The sequence below is a fragment of the Orussus abietinus genome, unplaced genomic scaffold (assembly GCF_000612105.2).
Source record: "Orussus abietinus isolate OABI.00-Male unplaced genomic scaffold, Oabi_2.0 scaffold39, whole genome shotgun sequence".
Classification (NCBI taxonomy): Eukaryota; Metazoa; Arthropoda; class Insecta; order Hymenoptera; family Orussidae; genus Orussus; species Orussus abietinus.
The window spans coordinates 632,323-656,860 of NW_019394554.1; the positions used below are offsets into that span (position 1 = coordinate 632,323).

At 48.7% G+C, this 24,538-nt stretch overlaps 1 protein-coding gene across 1 annotated transcript in view; it reads right to left on the minus strand.

The window, feature by feature from the left end:
• Positions 1-292: 292 nt before the first annotated feature.
• LOC105697530 (glutamate receptor ionotropic, kainate 2) overlaps positions 293-24,538 on the minus strand; it is a 36,063-nt gene continuing 11,817 nt past the window's right edge. The window contains exons 7-16 of the mRNA XM_023432679.1: positions 20,271-20,474; positions 19,463-19,666; positions 17,332-17,436; positions 14,409-14,666; positions 8,894-9,091; positions 8,157-8,382; positions 7,918-8,082; positions 4,511-4,611; positions 2,786-2,984; positions 293-552 (exon numbers count right to left, since the gene is read on the minus strand). Of these exons, the coding sequence (XP_023288447.1) occupies positions 293-552; positions 2,786-2,984; positions 4,511-4,611; positions 7,918-8,082; positions 8,157-8,382; positions 8,894-9,091; positions 14,409-14,666; positions 17,332-17,436; positions 19,463-19,666; positions 20,271-20,474 (1,920 nt within the window). The remainder of the gene's footprint in view (positions 553-2,785; positions 2,985-4,510; positions 4,612-7,917; positions 8,083-8,156; positions 8,383-8,893; positions 9,092-14,408; positions 14,667-17,331; positions 17,437-19,462; positions 19,667-20,270; positions 20,475-24,538) is intronic.

The following is a 24,538-nucleotide window of genomic DNA, read 5'->3' on the forward strand; positions in this document are numbered from 1 at the left end:
CCTATACCCCCGAAAAATAAGGACGCTTCCCCGAATTCAGCCCACCTCTCCTGCGTGGCCGGATTGTCAAAATGTAAGAAATTAACGTTAAATAAGCAGAAATTAAGGATTATAAAGGATACTTCGATGATCCTACGCGACATCTGCTGGATTTGCCGTATTTTTTGAGGTGTGACTTAGAAATTGAAATTCTATCAATTTGCAGGTCTTCCGGATATTTTCCAGCAGGATTCGCAAGGTCTCCAGCCGAGGTCGAAGATGAAGTTATCGCCGATGGATAGGAGGAATTTGATTACCTTGAGCCAAGGCGATGCCTGAAGAGCCCCGCCTTTGCCTCGGAGGAGGTTGATGTTTGTGCGTGCGACTGTGGCTGTGACTGTGACTGTGTGAGTGGCAGTGTGTGTGACGCGTGTGCGTGGGGGTTTTGCAGGGCGGTGGTTGAAGACGAAGAGGAGGAGGCCTGTGCTAGGTGTTCCCTCCACGGGCAGCTGCCACTTGATCGAAGCTCAATGACTTCTTCATCTCCGTCATCGGCAACGCACCACCCTCCTGCTGAGAGTTACCAACAGTGTTAGCTATACCAAGATGGCGGCTGTCCTGCCGGAAGGCGCGAGCTCGCAGAACCGCATTTCCTTGCGGCTCCCCTTCCGGCGTCTCGTTTTCGGAATGAGTTGAAAACTCGACTCCTTGGAGACTCCATTCTTCCCACCCCCGAGCGAAGTTCGAAGAGCTCCTTTAATCTAAATTTACCTGCAGCTGGGGCATCCTTCTCCAGGATGGTTTCGGTTCGCGGGTAATTAGGATTTAAATTGTAATCTTTGAAATTTTCAGAGAAGAAACTGGAGATCCAGGGAATTTCGTCCCTAAAACACGGAAATTTGGGAAGGAAGGGACTCGAGGAACGATCCAGAGTTCTGCCCTGATAAAAATGCCAGCGTAGATTTATATCGATTTTTATCAGGGTGGTTTTGAGAAGTGCACGCATGCAGTTGCGAGGGTAAAGCCAGCTCGCAATTCCGGATCCGCGAACGTCCCCTCGACTTTGGGCTGTTCCGGCGACGTAGTCGAGTCATGTATCGCACATTCAACGCTGAGCTCGGAAAAGCTCTTCTAGAAATCTACTTCGGCCCCTCGAAGTCACTCTACATCGTCCCAGTGACTCCTGCGCCATTTGTACCGCGTCAGCGTAAATGGTATGCATTAATACAGCTCGTTTCACGAGCAAAGAGGTCCACGGCCAACTCGAAGAAATCGATGAAGACCGCTCGATATTAAAGACGCTCCGTTGTGGAAAGTTCGAGTCGTCGGAGATGGGAGCTCCGAAAGAGTCCCCGAGCTGTGGGAATAATTCCCGACAGGGAAATCCCAGAGAGGGCTCCGAAAACGCGGCGATTTCGTGTCGCCCCTGGAATTGACGTTAAACTCTGTTCGGAAAGGGGCGCCGGAAAGTTCGGCCATTCCCTGGGAACGTCGACACAATTTTGTCGATGGATCCTCCGAAAATCGCCCTCGTCAAAATTCCGACGTTTCGCCCGAGGCAATCCCTGATATTAATCGACTTTATCGCCTATATCGAGTATTAGAGATGAGCCATCGAGCACAAGAATACCGAGCTTAAGGGAATGATCTCGTTCGAGGGCCGATTATCCGACTTCTGCAACGACAATACACTGAAACACACATGCAAGTCGAGGTTGGGTATCAAGTGTTGCGTATGTAAGCGTGTTAAGTCAATTCAGCCCGGAGTTCGCGCGAAAAGTCAATTAACTAAGTGGCAAGGTTTGGCGTGCCAAAATGCATAACACTGACGCACATATACGTATATACACACGTGTCACGTTCACACAATGGCACTCTCCCTCGGTACATGTTCAAGCCGAGAGTCGCACGTAAATGCGACGCTACGAGACGGAGAAATTTATTACGAGCTCGATACTCCCTTAATCGGCGACGGATTTGGATTAGATCCCCCTTTTGAGCTTTTTGAGACGTTATTGGTAAAAGTTGGACTCTCGAAACTGCGTTCGAGCTGCGATCGTTCAATTCGTCCCGAAACTCCGCTCCGTTTTGTCCTTTCGAGAGCTCGACGGGTCTGATGCATCGCTCGGGACATTAAAGACTTTTCATTTCCGTTCGATGAAGCCCGTGAGGTATGACCGCTGAAAATTTGAATTTGACTTTTGGCCTCGAAGCCAGACCGGAGCCCATTACTATATTTTCCGTGGGAATTTGGAACCTCCCCCGAAAGAATCGTTTCACCGATCCGCGATCGGAGCTTTTCTTTTCCATTTGAAAAATGCAAAAATTCATTATCACCCCTCTACCTCCTGGCGAGGCATCTGAATTTAAGTGGTCGAGTTTGCTCGCCGCTTCCGGGCGGATTCATCAATCGGGAGGCTCGATTTCCTCGGTTTAATAATACTATGGTAAATATACTTCAGAGCTTTGGAAGCGACTTTGCGAGGGCGCAGAAATCGAACGGTCGTGGCTCGAGTGCAGTTTCCCTACCTCGGAGGGAACTTCCCGGGAAAGTTTTTGCTCTCTCATTTTCGTTTACCCTGCTCTCCCCTGTTCGATTCTCGACTTCGGAATTAAGCTATCAAGCTATTATAATGGGTAGTCGTTCTTATTAATTCGACTGCCCATGTTTGGTGTCCAGATCGCACGCGTGTTCCGATGTGACCGATAAAATTCACGTGGAAAATTGTTTGACCGCGGGAAAATTGATTTTCCGGAGGAGTCGCCCCGAGGTAGGTGGGCCCTTCGTGCAGGACAGGACTTACACCATTTAATCGAGGTATCTCGATGCTCGGTATGTAGGTGGTCTCTTCGTGGCTGCAGTAGCGATTCCGCCTGGTAGAGGAATGCGGACTGCATCTGGCGCAAGGTACAGCTGCAGGTGAGCGCGACTTTACGGCTGGTCTCTGCCGCGAGCCGCATTGCACCGCGAAGCGCAGCTCCGAGGCCATCTCGGCGCACAGGGACTGCGTGCGTTCATTTTTGGTACACCTCATTTCCTCATCCGATACCACCACCGAGTTCCTCGAACTCCAAAATATGCATAGACGAGGCAAGCTTCGCAAGACTCACCGCAAGTCGCGTTCAAATTGCGTTTTCTCTCCCGAAAATATCGATAATCGAAAAGGTTCATCTGAAATCGGGATTTAATTACCCCCTCACTTGATACGCTGAACCGTGGAATTATCATGGTAATGCCATGGTATCCCCTTTTTACAACATTAATGCCGTGATAATGCGGTGGTCGGCTGTAGTGCATCGCCCGGTGCACCGGTCAGCTTCGACGCGAACAGGTTCGAATTTTCCGTAAATTAAAACTTGTCATTTTTGTTAAAGTGAGAGAAATGCCGATGAAAGTAGGTACATAGAAAATTAGGTCAGCCGTTAATGACAGAAATCCCAACAAAGAGCTTGCATCGTCTAATCATGTCGCAGCGTTGCCTCGAAATGGCGATATCTCGGAATTGTTTAATTTATGAACAGCAATAAGCTTCCCGAGAGGATCGACTTTATCAAGTTTGTTGGAGCGATCTTAATTGTTGATGTAACTTCGTTACAAGGGCAAGAGGGTTGGATATCGTGCTAATGGTCGGATAGAGTTGAGAATATTTACCATGATACTCGGGGCTTTTAGAGAGCACTACTACGTTAGCAAATTTTGAGTGTTTTATGGAATCGACTTAAAACAAAAAAAAATAGTCACATGGAATTAAAAGGTTAATTCCTGGACAACACACAAATTGTCGAGGGATTTACGACAAAATTGTCTAGGGAGGCCTAAACATTTATCGCGTCTCTTCTACACTCCAGTTGAGGGGAGGATGATAATCTGAACATGAAATCGCCGATGCCAAAATTCCAGATATCGATATCGATTATGGCTTACTTGTCAATTTTAGCAGGTTGTGATGGACCAATGGTTCGATATCAAATATGTACAGCACGACAAATAGGAAACTGTTTACGAAATTGTTACACAAGATCACGTATCGTCAAATTTACCATGGAGATGAATGCGGTCGCATGAGTTACTAGAGAACACTATTAAGAGGATGCGATACGTCAATTATACTTTACAACATCAGACAACGACGCAACGATTAGCACAGGATGCATGCAGCGGGATGTACATCGAGAATCGTTCGGAATTTGTTACATCGATCATGAATAACGACTGATATGCTTCCGGTGGCGACATTTTGCCCGAGCGATTCTCGTAACTATTGTTTTTGAGTCGAAATCGTAACTCGTCCCCTTCGTTTTTATATTTCCCGATAGGAAACGCGAGGGTGATACGAAATAATTTGTCATAACGATATTTCTCGATATCAGACCCAGCCGTGAGCTTAAATTTCGAGATCAGAGGAGACACGAGTTTGGACGCCATTGTTCCTCAAAAAGTATCATTTAGGCAAGGTTTCACGAGTTCATGCAATACTTGATGTTACACATATATCTGGGAACGGACTACTCGAATAGTTAATAAACTTACTCTGTCCGATTGGGCGTTCTTCTTCGAGTTCCAGCAGAACTCCAGAATGGCCACAAGGATGGCCAGAGCGAGGCCGCAGAGGAGTACCACGAAGACTCCCCCTTGAAGGAGAATAAAAAATTCATTTCTATAACCATCTCCCTCAGTTTCTCCAGATGGAAACATAAGAGAGACAACGACGAGTCGAGACTTCTGGGAGCAACACTATGCCCCATTGTGGATTCCAGAAAAGGTAGAAAATCAGGATTCTCCTGGAGCCGTTCGACAGCGCGTCCCAAGAATTTAGTGGGCCACCAGGAATACAGGCGGAATATAAATGCCATAGGAATCAAGTCGCGAATGCAGCTGCATGGGGGTGCATGTGGTGCACGGGGTGTATGGGGTGTATGGGGTGCAGGAGGTGCATAGGGTTCATAGGGTGCAACGCCGCGACACGTACGACCTCCGGGATCGGAATCCAGGGATCGCGCATAACCCGGAAGAGTTATACGGGCCTTGCTCGCCTAAATCCGCACATGACAATCTCTTTGGACTCCTTTTCGTCGTTACTTTACAAGGGACGAGTCGCATCGGCGCTCGTGCCGCGCCTGTAAAAAGAGGCCACTATGTATTCATGGGTGCGACCGGTTACGGACTTTATCAAAACTTGGACATTTTTCCATGGGCCGTTGCATCGTCGGCCGAAGGTGAGATCGCATCTCTATTCTTGACACGATTTCGTGGAGTCCTCCTCCGCTTTCTCCGGCGAAGAAGAGAGCCCCTTTACTTGCGGGGGCGGAGAAACCACCCCCGAGGTGGACGCGATTCGACTCGAGCTTGCGAGGGACGAAACTCCTCGATCGAAGCTAAACGCATGAAAATCGAGTTTTATCAGAGTTAAACAAACAATTGGCACACCGAGAATGATATTTGTGACGTCTCGAGAAGGGATATCGGCAATACCATCGGCAAATCTTCATCGGTGCCGCCACATTGAATCTGCATCCCTGATTCCTATTAAAGTGGAGTTTGAAGCGGGTAGAATTAACTATTTTTGCGGAATAGCGAAGAGGATCGATTCTCCTTTTTACTCGGAATATTACGACGGCGGGGATTGATGTTTCTCCCGTTATTATTCTGGCGATGCCTCTTGGCTGCTTGCTTTGTTTTTTGGTTGTGCCCAGAAAGCGCAAGGTTGAGGATATTAAAGCTCTCGAGCCAGGAAAGCTGACCTTCTTTTCCGTACTCCTCTGGCTACTACTTCCGGGTGATCTGTTCCGAGTTGTATCGTTCGCCGGGAAGGTTTTATGAGATTCTTGTGGTTTTCCTTGTTTTCCAGATTCCGAGTCCCCCGGAGGTTTTCGAGGGCACGCCTTAACTACTCATAAAGTGAGTTTTGCAAGCCCGTGATGAAAGGACCGGATAGGGTACCCTCCGCTTAACGAAGCTTCGGGGTGCAACTTTCCTTGCGCGAGTTGGTCCCCCTTGCTCGTGCCGAAATTACACTCGGACGTCTTTACTCCGACATTTTTGTTCGGCGGAGTAACTTTAAAGTCGTGAACACTTAGATGAATCCGCTCCTCGTCTCCGCAAACTCTGTTAAAGCGTTCCCTTTTTTACCGTACAACCCTTTCTAGCGGTGGCGACAGGATCTCCACCTCCGAGTTCACCCTCCCTTGTTTCCGTGGAAACTCCGTCTCCATAGTTCCGTAAACTCGGGGAGGAATTCGAAAAGCTGAGAATTCAATCCATCAGCACGTAGGGCATCTTCGTTCCGACCTGCTCCGGATATGGAGCGCCGAACCGTCACTCCCCGGGGAAGACATTTTGGAGAAATCCTTGGGATTAAAAAAGTTTCCGAGGCGAGGTCAAAGATACTACCGCGCAGTTGGTGCGTCCCGATGGAATATTCGAGACGTTTCGGATTTCCTTCTCTCGTTCCTCCTCTGTACTCTCTTTTGTCTTCCCGGTCGCGAACTCTCCCGCCCATCGAACCGTCCCCAACGTAACCCTTTTGGTCCTTACTTTAGGGAGTTGGAGTCACACGAGAGGGCAGGGTTCCCGTGCGAGCTTGCCGGATGTGCATAACTCTTGGTGTCATGATTTAGGTGACACCGGAAGCCGGAGCGCGAGTTCCGCTTAGGGTGGCTGCTCGTCATAGGTCGGACTCGCGCCTATCTCCCAGGGCAGGGCTGGTGAGTTTCTGGTGATAACGAGAATTCGCGCCGGTATCTCCGCCAATGCAGGAACAAGTTACAGGACGTACGGACTCGTGGGGGGTGAAAAAGCGACGCGAGATGCGCCTTGGAACCAAAGAGGAGGAACTCTCCCAGGATTGGACGGCGCAGCTTCCGGATTACCAGCACCCGCTGCATCCAAATGGCACTTCCGCCGACGTACCCCGTGCCGATGCTCCAGAAACTCGCGATAAGTCCTGTACCATGGGAATTTCGTCTTAATCTCGGGCCCACTCGTGTAATAGCCACTTGAAAACCGAGCTGAGAGAGAACGAGGTCCTTGGCAGAGGCGAAGATTAGCCATTAACTGGGCAAAGATTTGCCCGTCCTCGGCAGCGATCTCGTCAATGACGCGAGAAAATATAGTAATAAAATAGATTTTTTTATTCAAAAAATCTTGGATCCACCGGAAATGAATTTTCGAGCTGTCTTTTCTCTATTTTCGGAATCTCAGGAGTCGCTCGTGCAATTTGGCGCGTTGTTAACCGTTCTTCCCTTCAAATTGATGTATCGAACGAGCCGTACTCTCTCGTACACGGTCGTACCCGTCGAAGCGGCTCGTTCTGCAAATTTTCGCTTTTGTGTGGGGTGTGATCGAAGGTGGCACATACTTATGCATTGATTTGCTGCAATTTCGAGCATTTCCAGCCGGCGCGCTGTCCCAGTTTCCCGTCTTTTGGCAATTGCGTGGAGTCATTCTCCGGGGTCTTGACTACCTTGGACATTTCGTTGCTCCGGGAAAGGCTTTCGCCATTACGGCTCGAATTTTATGCAGCCAGTTGTAGGTAAATCGGTGAAATTTCGCGTCACTCGCGGTAGTCGAATTTTTACGGTCCCCTAAGAGTCGAAGAGATTTTGCGTGAAAATTTGGACTTCGTAGGAAAAATATTATTTCCTATCCCGGAGACCGTTCGCGTAGTTTCAATGAGGATATCTCTGCGGGATTTCACCTACTGATAATATTCTCTCAAGATACTAGTCAAAGTGACACTCGGACGCGAAATAAAAATTCTCGCTTTCCCTGAGATTCCTATTCTTGGTATTCGTAGGTCCTCGCAGGGGACCATTTCTTTGTCCCTGGTGTTTTCCAGGAAAGATTCAATTTTAATCGATAAAGTACATATCAAAATGTAAGTTAGAATTCTAATGACTTTTGCTTTGCCAACGTATCAAAAACAATGGAGAACTCACCAATATTCTCGACTCCAAGAGCGTTGGCTTTGCTCTCCTTGCTCTTCTCGTCCCTGTTGCACACATCCCCGGTGTTCTTCCACCACTTGTCGTAAAGAATTTGTATTACCCCTTTCTCTTGCAGCTCCAAGATGGCGAGGGATATTTTGTCCCTCCAAGGCGATCCTAGGCAAGAGGAATCAACGTTTCGACGATCAGAACTCGTTGCAGACATATCGGTCGAGAACTCAGAAATTTACCTTTCGGAGTAGCGATTCCATATCCTTTGCTATCCAGTAAGCCTCCGATTTGCGTGAGATTGCAATCCCTCTGTACCGCGTAATCGAGCATCGTGGATTCCATTAAAAAAGCGTAGTCGCCTTCGAGCACTCTTTTGACACCCTCTTCATACGTGGAGACAAAGACGGAAGGCCTCTTCGACTCCATAAATCTCCACATTTTCTGGTAAATCCCGATTTTCGAGTCCTAGCAAACCACCACAAAAATTAAATAATTTCCAGAGATTTTTTATTTTCCCGCAATCCCTGCCAATTTCAGAGAATTCGATAGCGAGCGAATCGCCGAGACACGTAGAAGCCAAAAGCGCGGTGACCCTGCGGAACTTTCTAAAGGGTGAAAACTTTCATTTAGGGAGTTGATCTCTGGAATGATTTCTTTTCGGAGTCTTTTCGTAAGGGAAACCTTTCTCGTGTCTGTTTGGAATCAGTCCACGACTTCCGATTGGACCGGAAAATTCCATTTCCTTTTTAGGACTCACACTTGGCTCTCCGACTTGTGTAACGCGATGCACGTGCAGAGTTTGTATCGCGAAAAAGCTTTCGAAGAAATCGGATGGAACTAAATAAACGTTGGTTGCGCTCTTTAAAATCTTTATACGATCCAAGCGATCGAATGCTCGTAAATTAGGATCCCGGGTAAAATTCAAGAGAAACCGGCAGCAATGACCGATAAATAAATATTTTTTTCTCAGTCTTACCCGGAAGAACGTCATCGTGCTTCCTCCTTCAAGGGTGCCATAAGAGATCTCGGTTTGCTCGGCGAGATCGGCCGCGTTTTCGATCGGCGTTATCATCCTCTCCACCGTCAGGAAAGCCGCCAGGTTGGCAGTGTACGAGGAGATGATGATCAACGTGAAGAACCACCAAATTCCGCCGACAATTCTCGTGCTGGTGGCCTAAATTCAATCGAGATCAAAGTAAACTTAAAACCGCCTCGGGGGCCTCGACTTCGCGTGGGTGGGCGAGTCTCGCTGCAAGCAAATCGCTGTTCGATTTTATATTCCCATTTTATCATCCTCGGCAAAGTGTCATAAGGCATCTTTGGTGAGCTCGCGAAAGCCACCCAAGATCACGGTCCGCATCCGTTAACCCGGCAGGCCTTGTTAAATGGTTTTAAATGCATTCTCGAGGAGGAAGTCGAAGATCTCCGATGCCATACTTCGAGTCTAATGACAGTTCGAAGGATCGATCGAAAACCCATCAGCATCCCTGGTGTCAAGGCGAAGATCCCCGGGATCTTGCTTTCCTCGAGGAGCTTTGCGGAATAAAATTCGCTTATGCTCGAGACTCGCGATTGTGGCTGGAAGTTTCCGCCCCTGATACCAGCGTTTAACTCTCGATCCCTGGGAAAAGGAAAGAGCTGCGTTCGTTGGTCTCCTTCCGAGGAACCGAAAAGAGGAATCGTCCCGCTCCCCCGTTGCGTCGTTATCAGCATTACCTAGGATCCTTGCAGAAGCTACAAGGAATCTTCGGGCAATTATGGCGCTCCCCCTCGTTATTTCCCCTCTGGGCGGCTTTAAAGCTCAAAACACAACGGGTATCGGTTCGCCCTGATTTATGTCAGGGCTGGCCACTCGTAATTACTTCCTGCAGTACGAAATACGTGTGCCAATTAAAGATATGGTTCTAATTTATCTGCCCTCGCCGAGCCCTGGACGGTAATTCCGGCAACGCGTAATGACGATTTTCCCCGCCAAGTCGTAGCGACAGTAATGGCCAGTTTTATTTAAATTTCGTATTCAATATGGCCATCAGCTTCGTTACGGTCTCGTTATCTCACTGGGTGGATTCCGGAAAAAATTCCGGGCACGCAAATGATTGCATACACGGGGTACGGAAGCTGCACCCACTTCTGGCCGCTTCTGCATTTTTGGGAGACTCGAATGACTCTCACGCACATCGTCGCCGGGGATAACTTTATTACTCGCCTAATCTCGACGTATCAACCGACATTTCATCCCGCGGTCGCGACTCGCGACACGGTATTTTTTCTCTCTTTCTTTTGGAGCAACCCGCGGTGCGTTGCAATGAGCCACACCCGGGTGCATCCTGCAGCGCGAGAGCGGAGTTGGCATGTAAATTAAGACCCCTAATGATATTCCATTGTGGCCAACCGTGTCGCGAGTCTCGCGGATGCTGAAGAAGTGGCAGCGACGACATCCCCGCATGTACATACATGCCAACAGAGCCGGCCAGCACCATATGTTGTACATGTGTACATGACAGACCTCGATAGTCACCGTGATGATTTTCGTAGACACCCTTCCGTCTCGTAACCACCTCGAAAGACCTACTCTCGTTTTTCGGTACAACTAGGGTTTGGAAAAAATTTCGCATGCACCCGGACATGGAGGGTACACATTGATCGACATGCCGTAAAAATAAATACCGAGGGCGGTGACTATTGGGAGTCCGAAGAGTACCTTGAATCCACCGAGATCGAACTTGCATGCAAGTGCTACTCTACTTGGCTCTCTAGACTGGAATGATCTCTTACTCCTTCGTCTGTATTTTTTAAACAAATAACGACTTAAATTACGCTAAGCCGTATGAATGTACTTCGTTAAAAAGTTCCTGCGTAAATTCCACCTGGGTAGGGATGAGAGTTTTGCGGGTCTTTCTCTTATTTTTGTTATTTTACGTAGTAGTTTCAGTTTACGCGAAGATGCCGGGGCAACGGAAGGTGTTCAAGGGAACATTGGGCGTCTAGCGAGGCAAATCGGGAAACGAACGGAAACTGCATGCACGGATGCAGGATGCATTCCCATGCGGCATGAAAAATGCGAATGTAAAGGAGCTCGCGATCTCGGCAAGGTTAGGTGGAGTTAACCCTGAAAAAGGTAGACTGCAAAGGAAAAGGAAACAGGGGGAAACCTTTTCGCAGTTTGCGTTGTTCCCCCGTGACCGGAGTCGTTATCCACGCGCTCTGTGCCGTGCAACTGTACAAACGGAGCTTTCGACATTAATTACTTCCGGCTCGATAATTTCGCCCCCGTTTTCGCAGCTGTCCCCGAAGATTGAATATTCCTCGTTAGAACTCGAAAGCATCGACGGACCCAACGATTACCTCTTATAAACAAGGAATCCCAAACGCCTATCAGCCCAACCCGATCGAAACCGGACAAATATCAAGAAATGTCGCTACGAACAATTCGAAACGAAAACAAGGAGTTTATTTAATTAAACCAACACCCCACCTTGAGTCCGGAGTCCGAGGTCCGGCAGAGACTTGGAGAAATTTTCAAATTAAACTTGGAGCCTCGGCTTGCAACTTTTAAACGAGTCATTGGCTGGCCCTGCGTCGGGGCCGGGTTTAAAAGATTTTTGCGAGTAGGGGAACGAAAAAGCGTTTTAATTGCAAGAGTTCCCAAGACCGTGCTCGAAGAGGGTCGACGGTCGTGGAGGGTAAATCACCGTTCGGTTCGGCGTCTCCGCCTCGGCGGGGATTTCTTCGCGACTTTTGGAGCTTTTTCTCCGACGGAGGCTCGGGTAGTTTTGCAAATATTTCTTTTCGAGCCGTCTCTCTCGGATGGCCCGGAGCTTTCGCACGCATTGCCGTGCTTATTACCGGCGAATGCTTCGCGTTCTTTCGTCGACCTCTCAGGAGGGAACCCAGGAATTGGGTCGAGCGCCGAGGGAGAGTTTTTCGCGAAAGAAAGCAAAATTGAAAAGCACCGTCTTCCCGGTGACTCGACTCTTTGTTCAAATCGCGGTGTAATGAAATTATTTCCTACGGCGAGGAAGGGCAAGCCGGGATAAAAAGTCCGGCAAGGACAATCGCGAAAGGGAGCCGCGAGGGTGATGAGGCATCGGGAGAATGCGACGTGTCCGGGTTTTCGAGAGAACGTATTCGCTTACGGAGCGACCTAGACAATTAGAGGGGCCCAAAGGCAGGAAGGAGGAGGAAGAATATAAAAAAAAGTGGATAAAAAGGCGTCCAATGGAGCGGAACGGCTACGGCCACTGGAGAGGCGAACACTGGAAAGAGGGAGAGAGACATCCAAATGAAGGAGGGAAAAAAACAGGAGAAATTGGAAAAACTTGCAATCTGTCACCCGTGGAGAACCCAAACTACGCGTGCACCTGCCAACGCGGATACGGTGCATACAATGGCGATGCACAATGCAAATGTTGCACCAGACAGGTCTCTCTTGGTCTCTCTCCTCGAGCGTTCTTCTCGTATGCGATTTTTTTTACACTCTTGTCAACGATGCTTGTACTTGAGATTTTTATCAATTTCCCCCGTCAACGTTAACGTCATCGAGCGACTGCACGGCTCCATCCTGAGACGAGGATAGTTTGGTGATTTTCCTTGAACTACTTCTACCTAAGAAACACCTCTCCGGGACCAACTCCCATAGACTCGGCCCCACGTAGTTATCTCAAAGACGATACAAGTTGTATGGCTACGAGTCGCGAGGTTTCACGGGAACGAGCTTGCAGGGGGTCGCGTCGGCATGCAGGGTGGTTGAAAATACATGACGTCGGAAAAAACATAAGGTGCTCGTCCGCTATGTGCATGCAGGGGTGGCATGCTTCGGTAACTCGGGTCTCTGGTCATTCTTAAGCTCCGAGACTATACATTTAACTCCCTTAAAGAGGGTAACGAATTTCAAAAGGTCTTTCCGTCGACCTCTCAAGACTTCCCAGACGGAGAAGTGGAGGCAGGGAAGAGGGGAGAGCCTCGAGGAGGAAAATCTCGGAAAACACTACGGTGTACTCATATGGTGCTCGAGACGTTGCCGTAGCTTCGTAAGGCAAAACGGAGAGACTCGTGGAGGTGCTTGCCATTTACCGCTGGAAACGCTTAACGAGGACGCTAAAAGCTCGACCGAGCTTCCGGCTCTTCGGCTCTTATCGAGGGAAACGAGATTCTCGACTCTCGAATCCCTGGATCCGATGGTCCGAGTCTTCGCCGGCTCACAATAGGCGCGAGTCGAGATGAAAAGAGACCTTTTCAGAATTCCCGAGTCTTTCAAAGATGCTCCGAAAGTCGTGTCGCGTCTCCTTCGACCTGGCGTAAAGACGGGAAGCACCGCGGCGAGTCGTCCGTTGGAACAGTCGGAAAAAAAACATTTTGTACGGTCGTCTCGAATTTTGCCGACTCTGCGATGTCGTTACCTTGGGGTTGAGGTCGCTGCCTTGCTGCATCAGGGTGCCGACCGTAAACCAGAAGCTGTTGGCCATGGTGAATTCGTTGACGTTCGTGGGCAGCTCGATGTCGTCGCTGTCAGGTTCTAGGGAGCCGACGTGACCGCCCTGATAGCGTAACCCCCGCCAAGTGGTGCAAAATTACAAGCTCTAATTACACGGGGGGCAAAACTGCACTCCGACGGTCCTTACCACGGATCGCACCGGAAAGCCTATAGGTTGGTCCTGGCTGTGGATGCATTTTTTTGCATCGATGTTACCCCGATACCCATTTTTCCCTCCCCGGCAGAGATGCATTTCCCGCGCGGCAATGCAAATTTATATTGTCGAATAATCCGGACCGCGGGCAATTCATCAGGCTGTTATGGAAATTCACGGAAGTGCAGACGAAAAGTGTATTGAAAATGCTAAACGAGATCGACCGACGTCGTCTATTTTTTTTTTTTTTTTTTTACGTCGTGTTAAACATACCTCCGGGGTACCGTAGTCGCGGATTATATCAATTACCGGAATGCCCTTCTAACGAAATCTGGGGCCTGGATGATGCACCTGGACGTTGCACTACTTGGCGGGAGCCTACCTGCAGGGGACACTTGCAGCTGGGACAGGGGGCAGGTTCTACCCACTCGTAGGGGGAAAACCTGGCCACGATCCAAATCGTCAGCGACACCATCACATAGGCGCCCAGCATCGACAGCCAAATCTCCACGGCGAGAGGATTCATGAAGCTGAACAGCCTGGACGGCATTCTCCCGGAAACCTGAGGAACACCGACAAGACCTCCATTAGCAGTTGCGAACTTGTCCACGAGGCCACCCCACGCGAGAGTTCAAAGTGGACCGCCAAGATGGACCAAAATGGAAGCCCTGAAGAGGGTCCGTCCATCCCTTTCGCCTCCCCCGAGAGCTGGAAAAAAACGCTTTCGGCATTACGCGTTGCACTCTACACATCTCAGGGTGTCAAGAAAGACGGAACCTGAAGGAACCTCAAAGTGCCTGGTATCAGGGTCGGAAGTCCATCGGCAAATTTGTTGTGCATTCCGTCGGATGCACCTGATGATACCTTGGGATTTAGGCCACTGCCTTGCCTGAGGAAGGTACCAGTTATGAACCAGAAGCTGTTGCTGACGCTGAACTGGTTCTCCACGACGTCGCTTTCTGCCAGACAGGGGTGAGGATTGTTCCACTCGTAGGGGCTGAATCTCGCCATGACGAAGAGGGTGAAGCTCACCAGTATGTAGGCCGCCAACACGTACAGCCAGATTTCTACCGCCAGCGGGTTCATGAACGAGAAGAGCCGCGTCGGTTGGCTGGTGGGTACCTAAATTATGTTACGCTACAATTTTAATTAAAACCAGCCGCGTTCGTCGCGACCTTGCAGGGGAGCGTTGGAGATCGATCATGGATGGAAGATGGAACCATGGATCGAGGCGTTTGGCGATCTCCTTCGTGGTTTTGGGTCAGACTCGTGTAATTTCACTTACAGAATGCCGTTGATTATGGACGCGTAAAATTCTGCCCGAACATGTGACGCGTAATTATGACGAATCCTTCGAAACGAGGAAACAAAGGGCGCTGTTGGCGACTGCGATGGTATCGAATGGTTTAGTGTATGGGTCAATGCAGGTGCATTATCGGCACCCAATGAGCGTTTGTCAACCGCACGTTAACGAGCCGGACCATATCGCGCGGCGTTTAACACACCGTAGAATGGAACGAGCACACTTGCATTTGGCAATTGTGCTGCCCGCTCGCACTTGCTGATTGCGATTGCACTCTGCTTAAGCGGAGTGCCATCCCCCTGCACCCTGGGATGACCGATCCTCGCCATGCATGAAATCTCGAGCCGGAGTGAAATTCTAATCATATCCTTGGGGAAGGAATTATAGATACGAACTGCACAAAATGTTTCACCGGTTTCTGCGACCCATTGCTGGATGCCGCAGCTGGGTGGGACAACTCTCGATTACAGGATCTGGACTGGTTCCGATGGCTACTACACATATCCGAATAATGAGATTCAGCTACTCGGGTGGCCACAACTCCCATATGGGGAGTTACCTGATACGAATTCTCCATTTCGGACGTCTGGATCGATAGGGCGGAATCGATCGAGTAATTACGGAAAGCGATCACCCGATATCGAGGCTCGGCCCTCTATTATCAACTGGATATCAGTAGCTATCACGCGGGAGAGGGTATTGTGCGACGAAACTTTCAAAAGTTGGACTACACAAAATACTTGTCGATAATTTGAAACTCAAATCATCGTACCGACCCACGATCGATCTAATCAAATCTTGCAAACGTACACTATCGGTGATCACCTGGTTTTGGGGGCCGAACGTTCCGTCGAAGGAAACTGGATATACATAATAGAGGCGGATCGATCAATCGTACCTCGATTTCGACGTATGTAGAGAAGAGTAATGGTGTATCGAGCGAGTGCGCTAGTTTTGTTTGCAAAACTACTTTGGTTCCACTTTGGATTTTTCGTTTCAACCCTATCGGTACCAAGTCCTGTCAATGTATCCGTTGTGTGTCCAGCAATCCCCCCTGCCAAAGTCGGGCGATCCCTCGAATAGTCGTTCGCGGTATTCGGTAGAGTAAACATCAGGAAAAAATAGAAAATTGCGAAGTACATTGAAAATGTAAAACTGTACGTTTGGAAGCCGCGGTTAAATGTGGTCGATAGGCATTTCAATCCCCGCGGTCGTGATATGTAATGAAAAAAGATCCCTAGGAATCCGATGGAGTCACTTTTTTAACAGCACTCGCTTTGGTCCCCCTTTGACAGTCCTCGATTGAACCCTTTCGGTTCTGAAGCAAGGTGACTTCTTCGCTTTTTTTTTAACTCGACAATCGATCGATCCGAACGTTCGGCCAATCGATGGGCGAATCAGTCGCGCCTTGTAGGACGATCGATTTGTCAACGGCTATCGATACGTACACCTCGATACGTGTAAACCTAATTGATACGTCGTGGACCGTGTCCTGGGAAGCGAATGCCATATTTCAGGTCGAAAATCTATTATCGGGAATTTTGTCGGAAATAAATGATGCAAGTGAAATTTTTCTCCGGCGACTTCGTCGCTCGTTCGGCTATCAAAGTCGGAAAATATTGGCTCACCTGGGAACCCGGGCTTGGATCGGGATTTGCAGAGAGAATGTACCCGCAAATCGGATAAAAGTTCGGTTTTCTATAAGAAGTATCTTTTTTTCAGACGGAAAGGAAAGGAAGGAGCATTCGCGAAAGCCAGGGAACGTCGCGAGTGCAACTTCTTTCTCAGGGTGCAAAAGCCAGTGGATAAAGTAGAGCCTGCGGAGAATATTTCCGGGCAGACGAGCGGGGCGAGGATAAAGTTGACTCTCGACGATGCGACGAAATCGCTCCTTTTTATGCCTGTATACTCCTAAGGCTCTACGACTACTTCTTTTTGCGACTTTCCCGCGAAACGAGCGAATGCTTGCGAGCTGCGTTCCGCAAACCTTCTCGGCGAATCGATCGTCCCGTGACGCCTGACCGGACTTCAAATTCCACCACTAAATTTTCTTCCGACCCTCCGAAATCATCTGTCCAATAATACGAACATCTGTGCCGTTGATTATTTTTTTATCCATTTTTAAATTCTTCTCTTGTACCGCTCGCGGCAAATTTCTAAGATACTCGAGCCGTTACTCCGAAAAATTCGCAGTATTTCTCGGGTAACGACACAGGCCTCCGGCCTTCTTCGACTTGACTTTATTCGATATATTTCGAACTTCTGCAGCAGATACTCTCGGAGGACCCGAGGTACCTCGAAGAAAATTACATCCAGGTTGAGCCATTACACCTTGTCCCGATAAAACACCTTCACGAGTAACGATCGATACCTCTAACCATTCTATCGGTCTCTAAAAATAGGGTAAAAAATGTCTCACCCTGAATTTCAGTGTTTTGGATTTTCCTAGGTACTTTGGTACACGTGTTAAATTACAGGACTCACCTTAAAGAGGATCCCTATGCCGAGGTTCATGAAGGGCTTTGTGAAGTCGATTACGCTTTCTCTGGCGTAGTTGATCGTCATGGAGGCGACCGCCAGATCGGCTCTCTGAAAGTGCAACAAAGAGTTTTGTCCCGAGATCGAGAGGACGCGTCACGAGGACGTCGTTTGTAGTGGTGGTTCCAAAGTAAGGAGAACTCCGACCACATATTTCAGCGGATCCCAAAGATCAGCGCTTTATGAAAGATGCAGAGCAATCTCTCCGCCGTGAAAAGGGAGAACGCCTTAACCCAGAAACCGAGAGACTCTCGTGGCGGAGGGCTGACGTCTCGTCGTTATTAAAAATTGATGCACTATTTTGCAAGGCAAACATCTGCTGAAACTGCACGCCCAAGGTGCAGGGCGAATTCGAGTTCCCACCGCGAGTCGTCGTTTCCCTGAACGACTTCATTCACTTCATCAAGGACGCGCTGCTTTGTCACCCTTCGAAATTTGCACCTCCCTTCGGAAAGCACCCTCCATGCCTTGGAGAAATTATTTTCAATTATTTTACCCTCCGTTAATTTAACAATTAATTTTTCTTTCACGATTATAGACTCTCGGTAATGAGATCACGCATTATGGGACGCGTATTCGGGATCGATCGTTTGCGGCGATTTCGTTAGAAGTAATTCGTCGCAAGCGTCGTTAAGACGAGCGAGATCGTTTGCATTGCCGGGCCGGTACTCGCTTTACAGCTTCCGCCTCGTTTAAATCTCGTTATTCCGGCTGTTTCCTGGCGACGACAATTTCAGAAAATCCACTCGGCTCGTTTCCACGGCGACGATGACGCGATAGTTTATTGAAATCGCTTATTAACTCGCGCCCCGGATCTGCCGATTCGTCCTTGTACTTCCAGCTCTTCTTCCGCTCCAGAGGGTCCCGTTTTACGAGATTTTAATGTGGATTTCAAACGTTAAATCGCTTATTAAAATTTAGAACGCTGGGGCCGAGGAAAATTCTGAGCTTCTTTACATCGTAGTATATGGTAAAATTGCGCGATATTAGTGGCGGAGGATTTTTTTCTAAATATTTATTAAAGGTACCGACCAACCGGGAGGGTGAAATATTTTCGGAGACGCCACCGGAAAGAGACGGCAAGGGGTGGAGAAGCTGTCGATTTTATACGGACGTTATATGTATTATATCGACTCGGTTTCAAAGTGAAAGCTAATAGAGTTTCTTGAAAGCTTGTCGCTTGATATATTTCTGAAAAAGTCTCTACATGAAATGTCCACGAGTACAATACGTACTTCTTGTCCAAACGTACTTCGTCTTTATTGAAGGGCAGTCAGGATGAAATAATAGTTGTTTCGAAATTTGTGTAGCTTTTGAGCGAGATCATCGATCCGTTTCTTTCTCTTCAATAAAGTTTGAAGTGCTTGAAGGGGAATAAGGAAAGTAAGAAAACCGTACGAGAAGAGTTCAGCTTCATTTTTCACTGTCGCTTCGGCATGTGCACGAGCCTTCGTATACTTGACTAACAGCAAGGGGGTCGAGGAAAATATTTGGATGAAAATGAAAAATCGGGAATTTCTCTAGAGCTTTTCTTCGCGTTCCTTAAAAAATAGTGCACACCCAGTGCTTCCTCCATTTTTTTGTCTTGTCCTGCACGGTTTTACGTTTAACTCCCAAGTTTCCGGGAAACTACAACTAAAGTCCTGAAAGAACACCGGGGGGGACACTTAATAATCCAGAGGAGCTTTACAATGCAAATTCCCGGAGGCAACATCTGTAGGACGTTTCGCGGATCGAAGCTCGCCGGCCGACATTTCCGGCCGGAGCTTGCAAGGTGGGAGGGAGCAACCGGGAAAAAAATCAAATTAGATCACATGTTTTCGTCGTGGTATGCATAATGAAATTCTCCCACCGTCGGATTTATTGCGACATACTTCCAGGGTATTTTGCATACAAACTTCTTTTTCCTCCCCTTTGCCTTTATTAATTCCACGTGTTCATAAATTTCCCGAATCCTCTACCTTGGCGAGTATCTCGAATGGGCGTTAAAAATATTTATGCGGGATTTCCTGGATAAAAGAGGCCGCCGAGTGAAAAATCAAGTAAATTACGAGATGGTTAAAATTCCACTGCTCACCTTTTCCATGAGTTCCCGTACTATTCCATTCCACTCCTTGGTTTCGGGATCGTAGACCCCGTACATGTGATCGGGGACCAATCGAATCGCGTATTGGAAGCCGACTTGACTGGCGATCCACTTCAAAAGATCGATGCAGAAGCCCTCGAATCTGGCATTACCAGTCAGATTTTTGTCCTCCTTCACCATGACGTACGGTTTTTCCTGTTCAAAGCAAAAAATTCCCTGTTAGACGTAGTCACTTTGCAAGATTAAACGAAACTCGGTGACGACCCAAGCTTTCAACTGTAACCGAGTGCCATCGACGATTTTTTCCTTTTTCAATCTTTTCGAGAGCGTGCCTAAAAATGTGTTCTCCTCTCCCTGAAAATAAAAACCGGACGATCGATGCAAATTCGATTTTTGCATCGGCGAATCAGGTTTTCCTGCAGTGATAAATAACCTCTCATCTCGATCCGACCTCAGGGATAATTGCGACGTACTCTCGGGAGTTGGAAGCCGATCGTCGGTCCAAACATTGAACATTAAACTTACGATCAAAAGTTATTCGATCAATCGGCTTTGCAGCTCCCATCCTTCGTCTCGAGGCTTGCTTTAATTTTTTATTAACACTTCCCCGCAATTTTCTCGACGCGGCGTAACGAGGTCCACCGCGGCTTTGATCTCGAAATTTATATTAATGGTAAAAAGGAGCGCAAAGGGAGGAACGGGGACCATTTCGAGAGAAGAAGAGAAGCCCCAGGTGCCATCTCTTGCTAGTAGCGAGACCCTGAAGTGAATGTTGAAGTAATCGCAAAATGGAGGGTACCTCTCTCGTCATTACGACGAGGGTGATATTGGTGGCCGTGGTCTCGTAGAAAGCCCCCACGTCGGTAACGTTTACTCCACTTCCGGGTTTCCACTCGCCGACCTTGACCAGCTCCTCCTTCTTCAGCTTCAAGAGGTCCAATTTGAAGTTGTTCCTCTTGCCCTCGTTGAACTCGATGTGGCCGGTTAGTCCGTGTAAGCCTGCCTACAACACCGATATTCGTCACTTCGCGTCGCAGTTTTTCCTCCTAAATGATCACAATTAATCGCGACCACCCTTAACGGACGTGCAAAACCGATTTGGCAGATTATCGGCGTGTTAATGCAAGTGGGACGCGGCTAAGAATTCGAAGCCAATCCGCGGGGCAAAAAGCGTCGAAACCGCCGCATTCGTCCTCGTCCTCTGGAAAAGACTCGGCCATTTCTTCCGTCGTAAATCACCCCCTGTTAACGTACGCTTCGGCGGAAAGTTCGCGCGAGATTTTCCGCTGGAATCGTCCTGGCAGATTTGCGCGTTAATTACCCCTGGTTTGGCACCGACTCTACATAGCGGCTCTACACCGCGGCTCTACATCGCGGCTCTTCTACCCCGTTCGCGCACACGCCGATGGGAGGTGAATTATGTTAGGTGCTGCCAGCATAAATCCATTTGCAAGCGTTCAGTTACAGAGAGAGCATCGCGGCGTTCGCGTTCGCCGGATCTCTCGTCGAAGGATGGAGCTCGAAAATGTGCCCCGAGGGTCCTCACGGAAAGAAAAAAAAAGAAAAAAAAAAATTCCAGAGTCGTTCCTTTGAGATCGAGAGGGTAATCACTCAGGAAATCATGGATTTTAGCCCTTGAAATCATGTGGAAGTCAGCTGGAAATCGTTGGAATTCACCGAAAGACTGGCACAATTTTATGACCAACCGTCACTCGTTACCAACTCGTATTCTCGTTTATCATATAAAATCAAAGGAAATCGTTTTCATTGATTTCCAAGTGAATAGTCCTTGGTTTGGGATATCAATCCCCGGGATGCGGTCGGACGGTTGGTCTCTTGGTACTTTAGTAATGCCTCTTCAAGGTGAAAGCCGAAAGCTCCATACATTTGGAGAGAAGAAATTCAAATCGCTCCACGCTTAACTCGCAATTGTCCCTTTCGTCCCATTTCGAGGTTAGAAAGATGGAATCGGACGGCGTCAAAGCGAATCGCGGCGAAATATCCGGCACTTTGTTCGCGGAGCTTAAAGAAGTTGCCCAAGTTCCACCGGGGCCTCGTCTCACGACTAAAGTTGGTTCCTTTGAGAAGTGAGCCGGCCTGTGCGGGGCCATTTCTGGGACCGGGTTGTGCGGAACGGAACGGACGCGGCCGAAAGTTGAGGTCTTCGGCCCGCTCCTTCCCGGCGAACTTATAATGGGATCCACGCGTTCTAACGGCGCGACGGAGAGAGGAGAGTCTAACCAAATAATTCGCGAGTCTTCATTGTCCCGGTTTATAAGTTTCGCGGAGTTTCCCCGGGTTCCGGGATGTGAGGCCATTCCGTTCCGCGGACGTCGCGGGGGTCGCTTCCACGGACGCGGAACGTCCTCCGCTTCCGGTCCGCGTCGCGCCCCACCGCGACGACTTTGCAGGACCTTCCGAGGAAATTCAACCGAGCTGATCCCGAAAGTCAAACCGGGACGACGAACTCGTAAAGTTGCGGAATCGGCCGAGGAGCGAGGAAACGGTTTGCTTGATCGTGCTAACGGGAATTTCTGGATGTCGCGGAGATCCTCGCCTTGTTGCACTTGTCGAGAATGGCCGACTGCAATAGTACGACTTCCAAAGAAGTCCCTCGGAAAATAGGTTAACGGTCGGTTAAAATGGGCACGTTTCCTAGCGACCATTCGTTCCCCGAAACGCTTTCCGAGGCCATTCCTCGATTAATGTGCATTACGAGCGCCTCCATTACACCGAATTACCCGCCAGAGGTCCCACCAGCTCTCATTGGCAACTTGTTAGCACGGAAGGTCCGCCCTTCTGGTCCTCCATGTTCTATATCTCTCGAAAAATCACGTGGATGTGTAGATCTACCAGGGGGTATTACGTACACGATCGCGGGGTAATGGGAAAAGCATGGGAACATGCTCGGAACACCTCGAAGAACTCATGGAGGGGTTAGGTAACGCGTCGCAAAGTTCAATTTTGTCAGTAATTCCTGGCTAATGAGACTTCGGCTCCCGTCGGCCTCGGCTTGCTCAGGATAGTTGCTTGCATACGCGTGCACCCGCAGTGCGTGCAATGGTACACGCACCTGTACCTATCCGATACGAATGGCATCGTACTCGGACATGTCGGGCTCGGTGCGGATTCGCGCACGTGGGTGTAAGAGAACCCAGCTCGTGCACCGAGCTATTTGCTAATTACACTGTTTAATTATTCATGTGCCAACGATACGCTCCTTCTCCAGGCTGGCTTTGCGCTCTCGAATCCCGTATTTGTGTCCCGTAGTTGGGAATAGTCGTGGAGTGCCGTTCGAACGCAAAACCGTTCGTGGGAGCTGCAACGAGTTGCGAGTTCGGGAGAAAAAAAAAAGAATGATTTACGTTTGTTCCGAGAACGGCGTCCCAGAGTTTCATTAAAATCTCGGTAGGCTGTGAAATAAGTCGGGCTCGATTCGATCGGTATGGTAATCGAAGGGAAACGCCGGGGAATTTCCGGGAATATCGAATATCGAGCGCCACTCGAGAGCGATAATGGAGAGCGGAGGGTAGATATATATTTCATTAAGCAAGTCCCTGCTTTACCGAAATACCGCGATTCCTCGTCCTGCCCGAATGGTGGCGACTTCATCGATAGAGAAATGGAGTCGATGAAACTCCGGCTTGAGAAGTTGGACGATTTCCTATCTCGCAATTCGGAAAGTTCGAACCTCCTTCGGACTCATCGACTTAACTGGGTCCTGGTAGTTCGCGATTATTTTCATCTGGATCAGCGGGCTTCTTCGGAGTTTAATTTCCCGACGTGCCGGGAGTATTTTCTTGCGTTCCCTGGACCGAGGTGGTTTCTCAAATTATTTCTTAAATCCGGACATCCTTTCCTAAAGTACCTTAGGGAGCCGAGGAGTAAATCCTGGTCGTCGTTCTTCATTAATTGGGCGTTTTCTAAGTACCTTCTTATGTCGCTCGTCAAAATCGCTCATTTATGCCCCGAAGAGGGACGGCTCGATCAGTCGCGATATTATTCCGACGAGTCCACGTTTTCCAGGATTTACGGGAGAATTTAAATTCCTCCCTGGCCCTAACGACGTCGTCGCGGTAATTATTTCCTTAATTTACGGTCGACCCCTAACGACCAATAGAAAACGTCCAGCGCAGCTATCTCCGCTTTTTCTCGGCCTCTCTCGCGCGTTACAAAAAGCTCCTTCCATGTCTAATTCAGCCGCCTTTCAGAGGACTCGGCTTCTTCGGCTTTCGCGCCTTCCCTCGGGAGAGCTTAACTTCTCCATAATCCCTTCCTCCACCGTGCCATCTCCCTCGGGATTCTTCGATCTCCCGTCGCTCATCCCCTCGCGCCTTTATGCAAGAACGCGGGATTGTTGACCGCCGCTAACTTCGTTTTCTTCGACAACAGGTTGCAGGTGTCTCGTTAAACTGAACAGCTTCCCAACTTTCCAAGACTGTCGATACAGATTTAACCGACTTATCCGCTCGATTTTATCCAGCTAGAATTTTTTAACGAATTTTACTGACTTCTTCACGAGTCGACATGACGGGCGCTCGAAAAGTTTTATTAGCTAACAGAGGTTGAATTATTATTTATCGAGTCCTAAAGAGGACTCGTAGAACGGCGGGGTGGAAACCCTTTGTACTCCTGTCACGGTCCAATTTCGGTCAATTTTGATCCGAAACGTTTCCGATTTCGCTCGTCAGAGTCGGAAATGCATTCAACCCGACGAGAACGGGTTTCCACGGATGCGGAGTTAAAAACGAGGGACAAAATTCGTGGGACTTTTGTCACCTTCGGGGAACGAGGATTAAAACGCGCGAGGTCGGTCAATGAACGTAGCCCTAGTAAGATTTTAATATTCGGAGGGTTATATTTATGAGAATGTCTCTTCGACGAGGTCGGTATACGGTATCACCAGCTCGCTTTGACGTCTGAAACCGAAAACCTTTCAAGTAAAATGTAACGAGGAGCTCATTAGAAGGGAGCTTTATCAGGAACACGGTCTTAATTAGCACATGCACCTTTGATGAACACACCCCCTCCCCTCCTAAAACCATCAGATATTCCACGTTATAAATT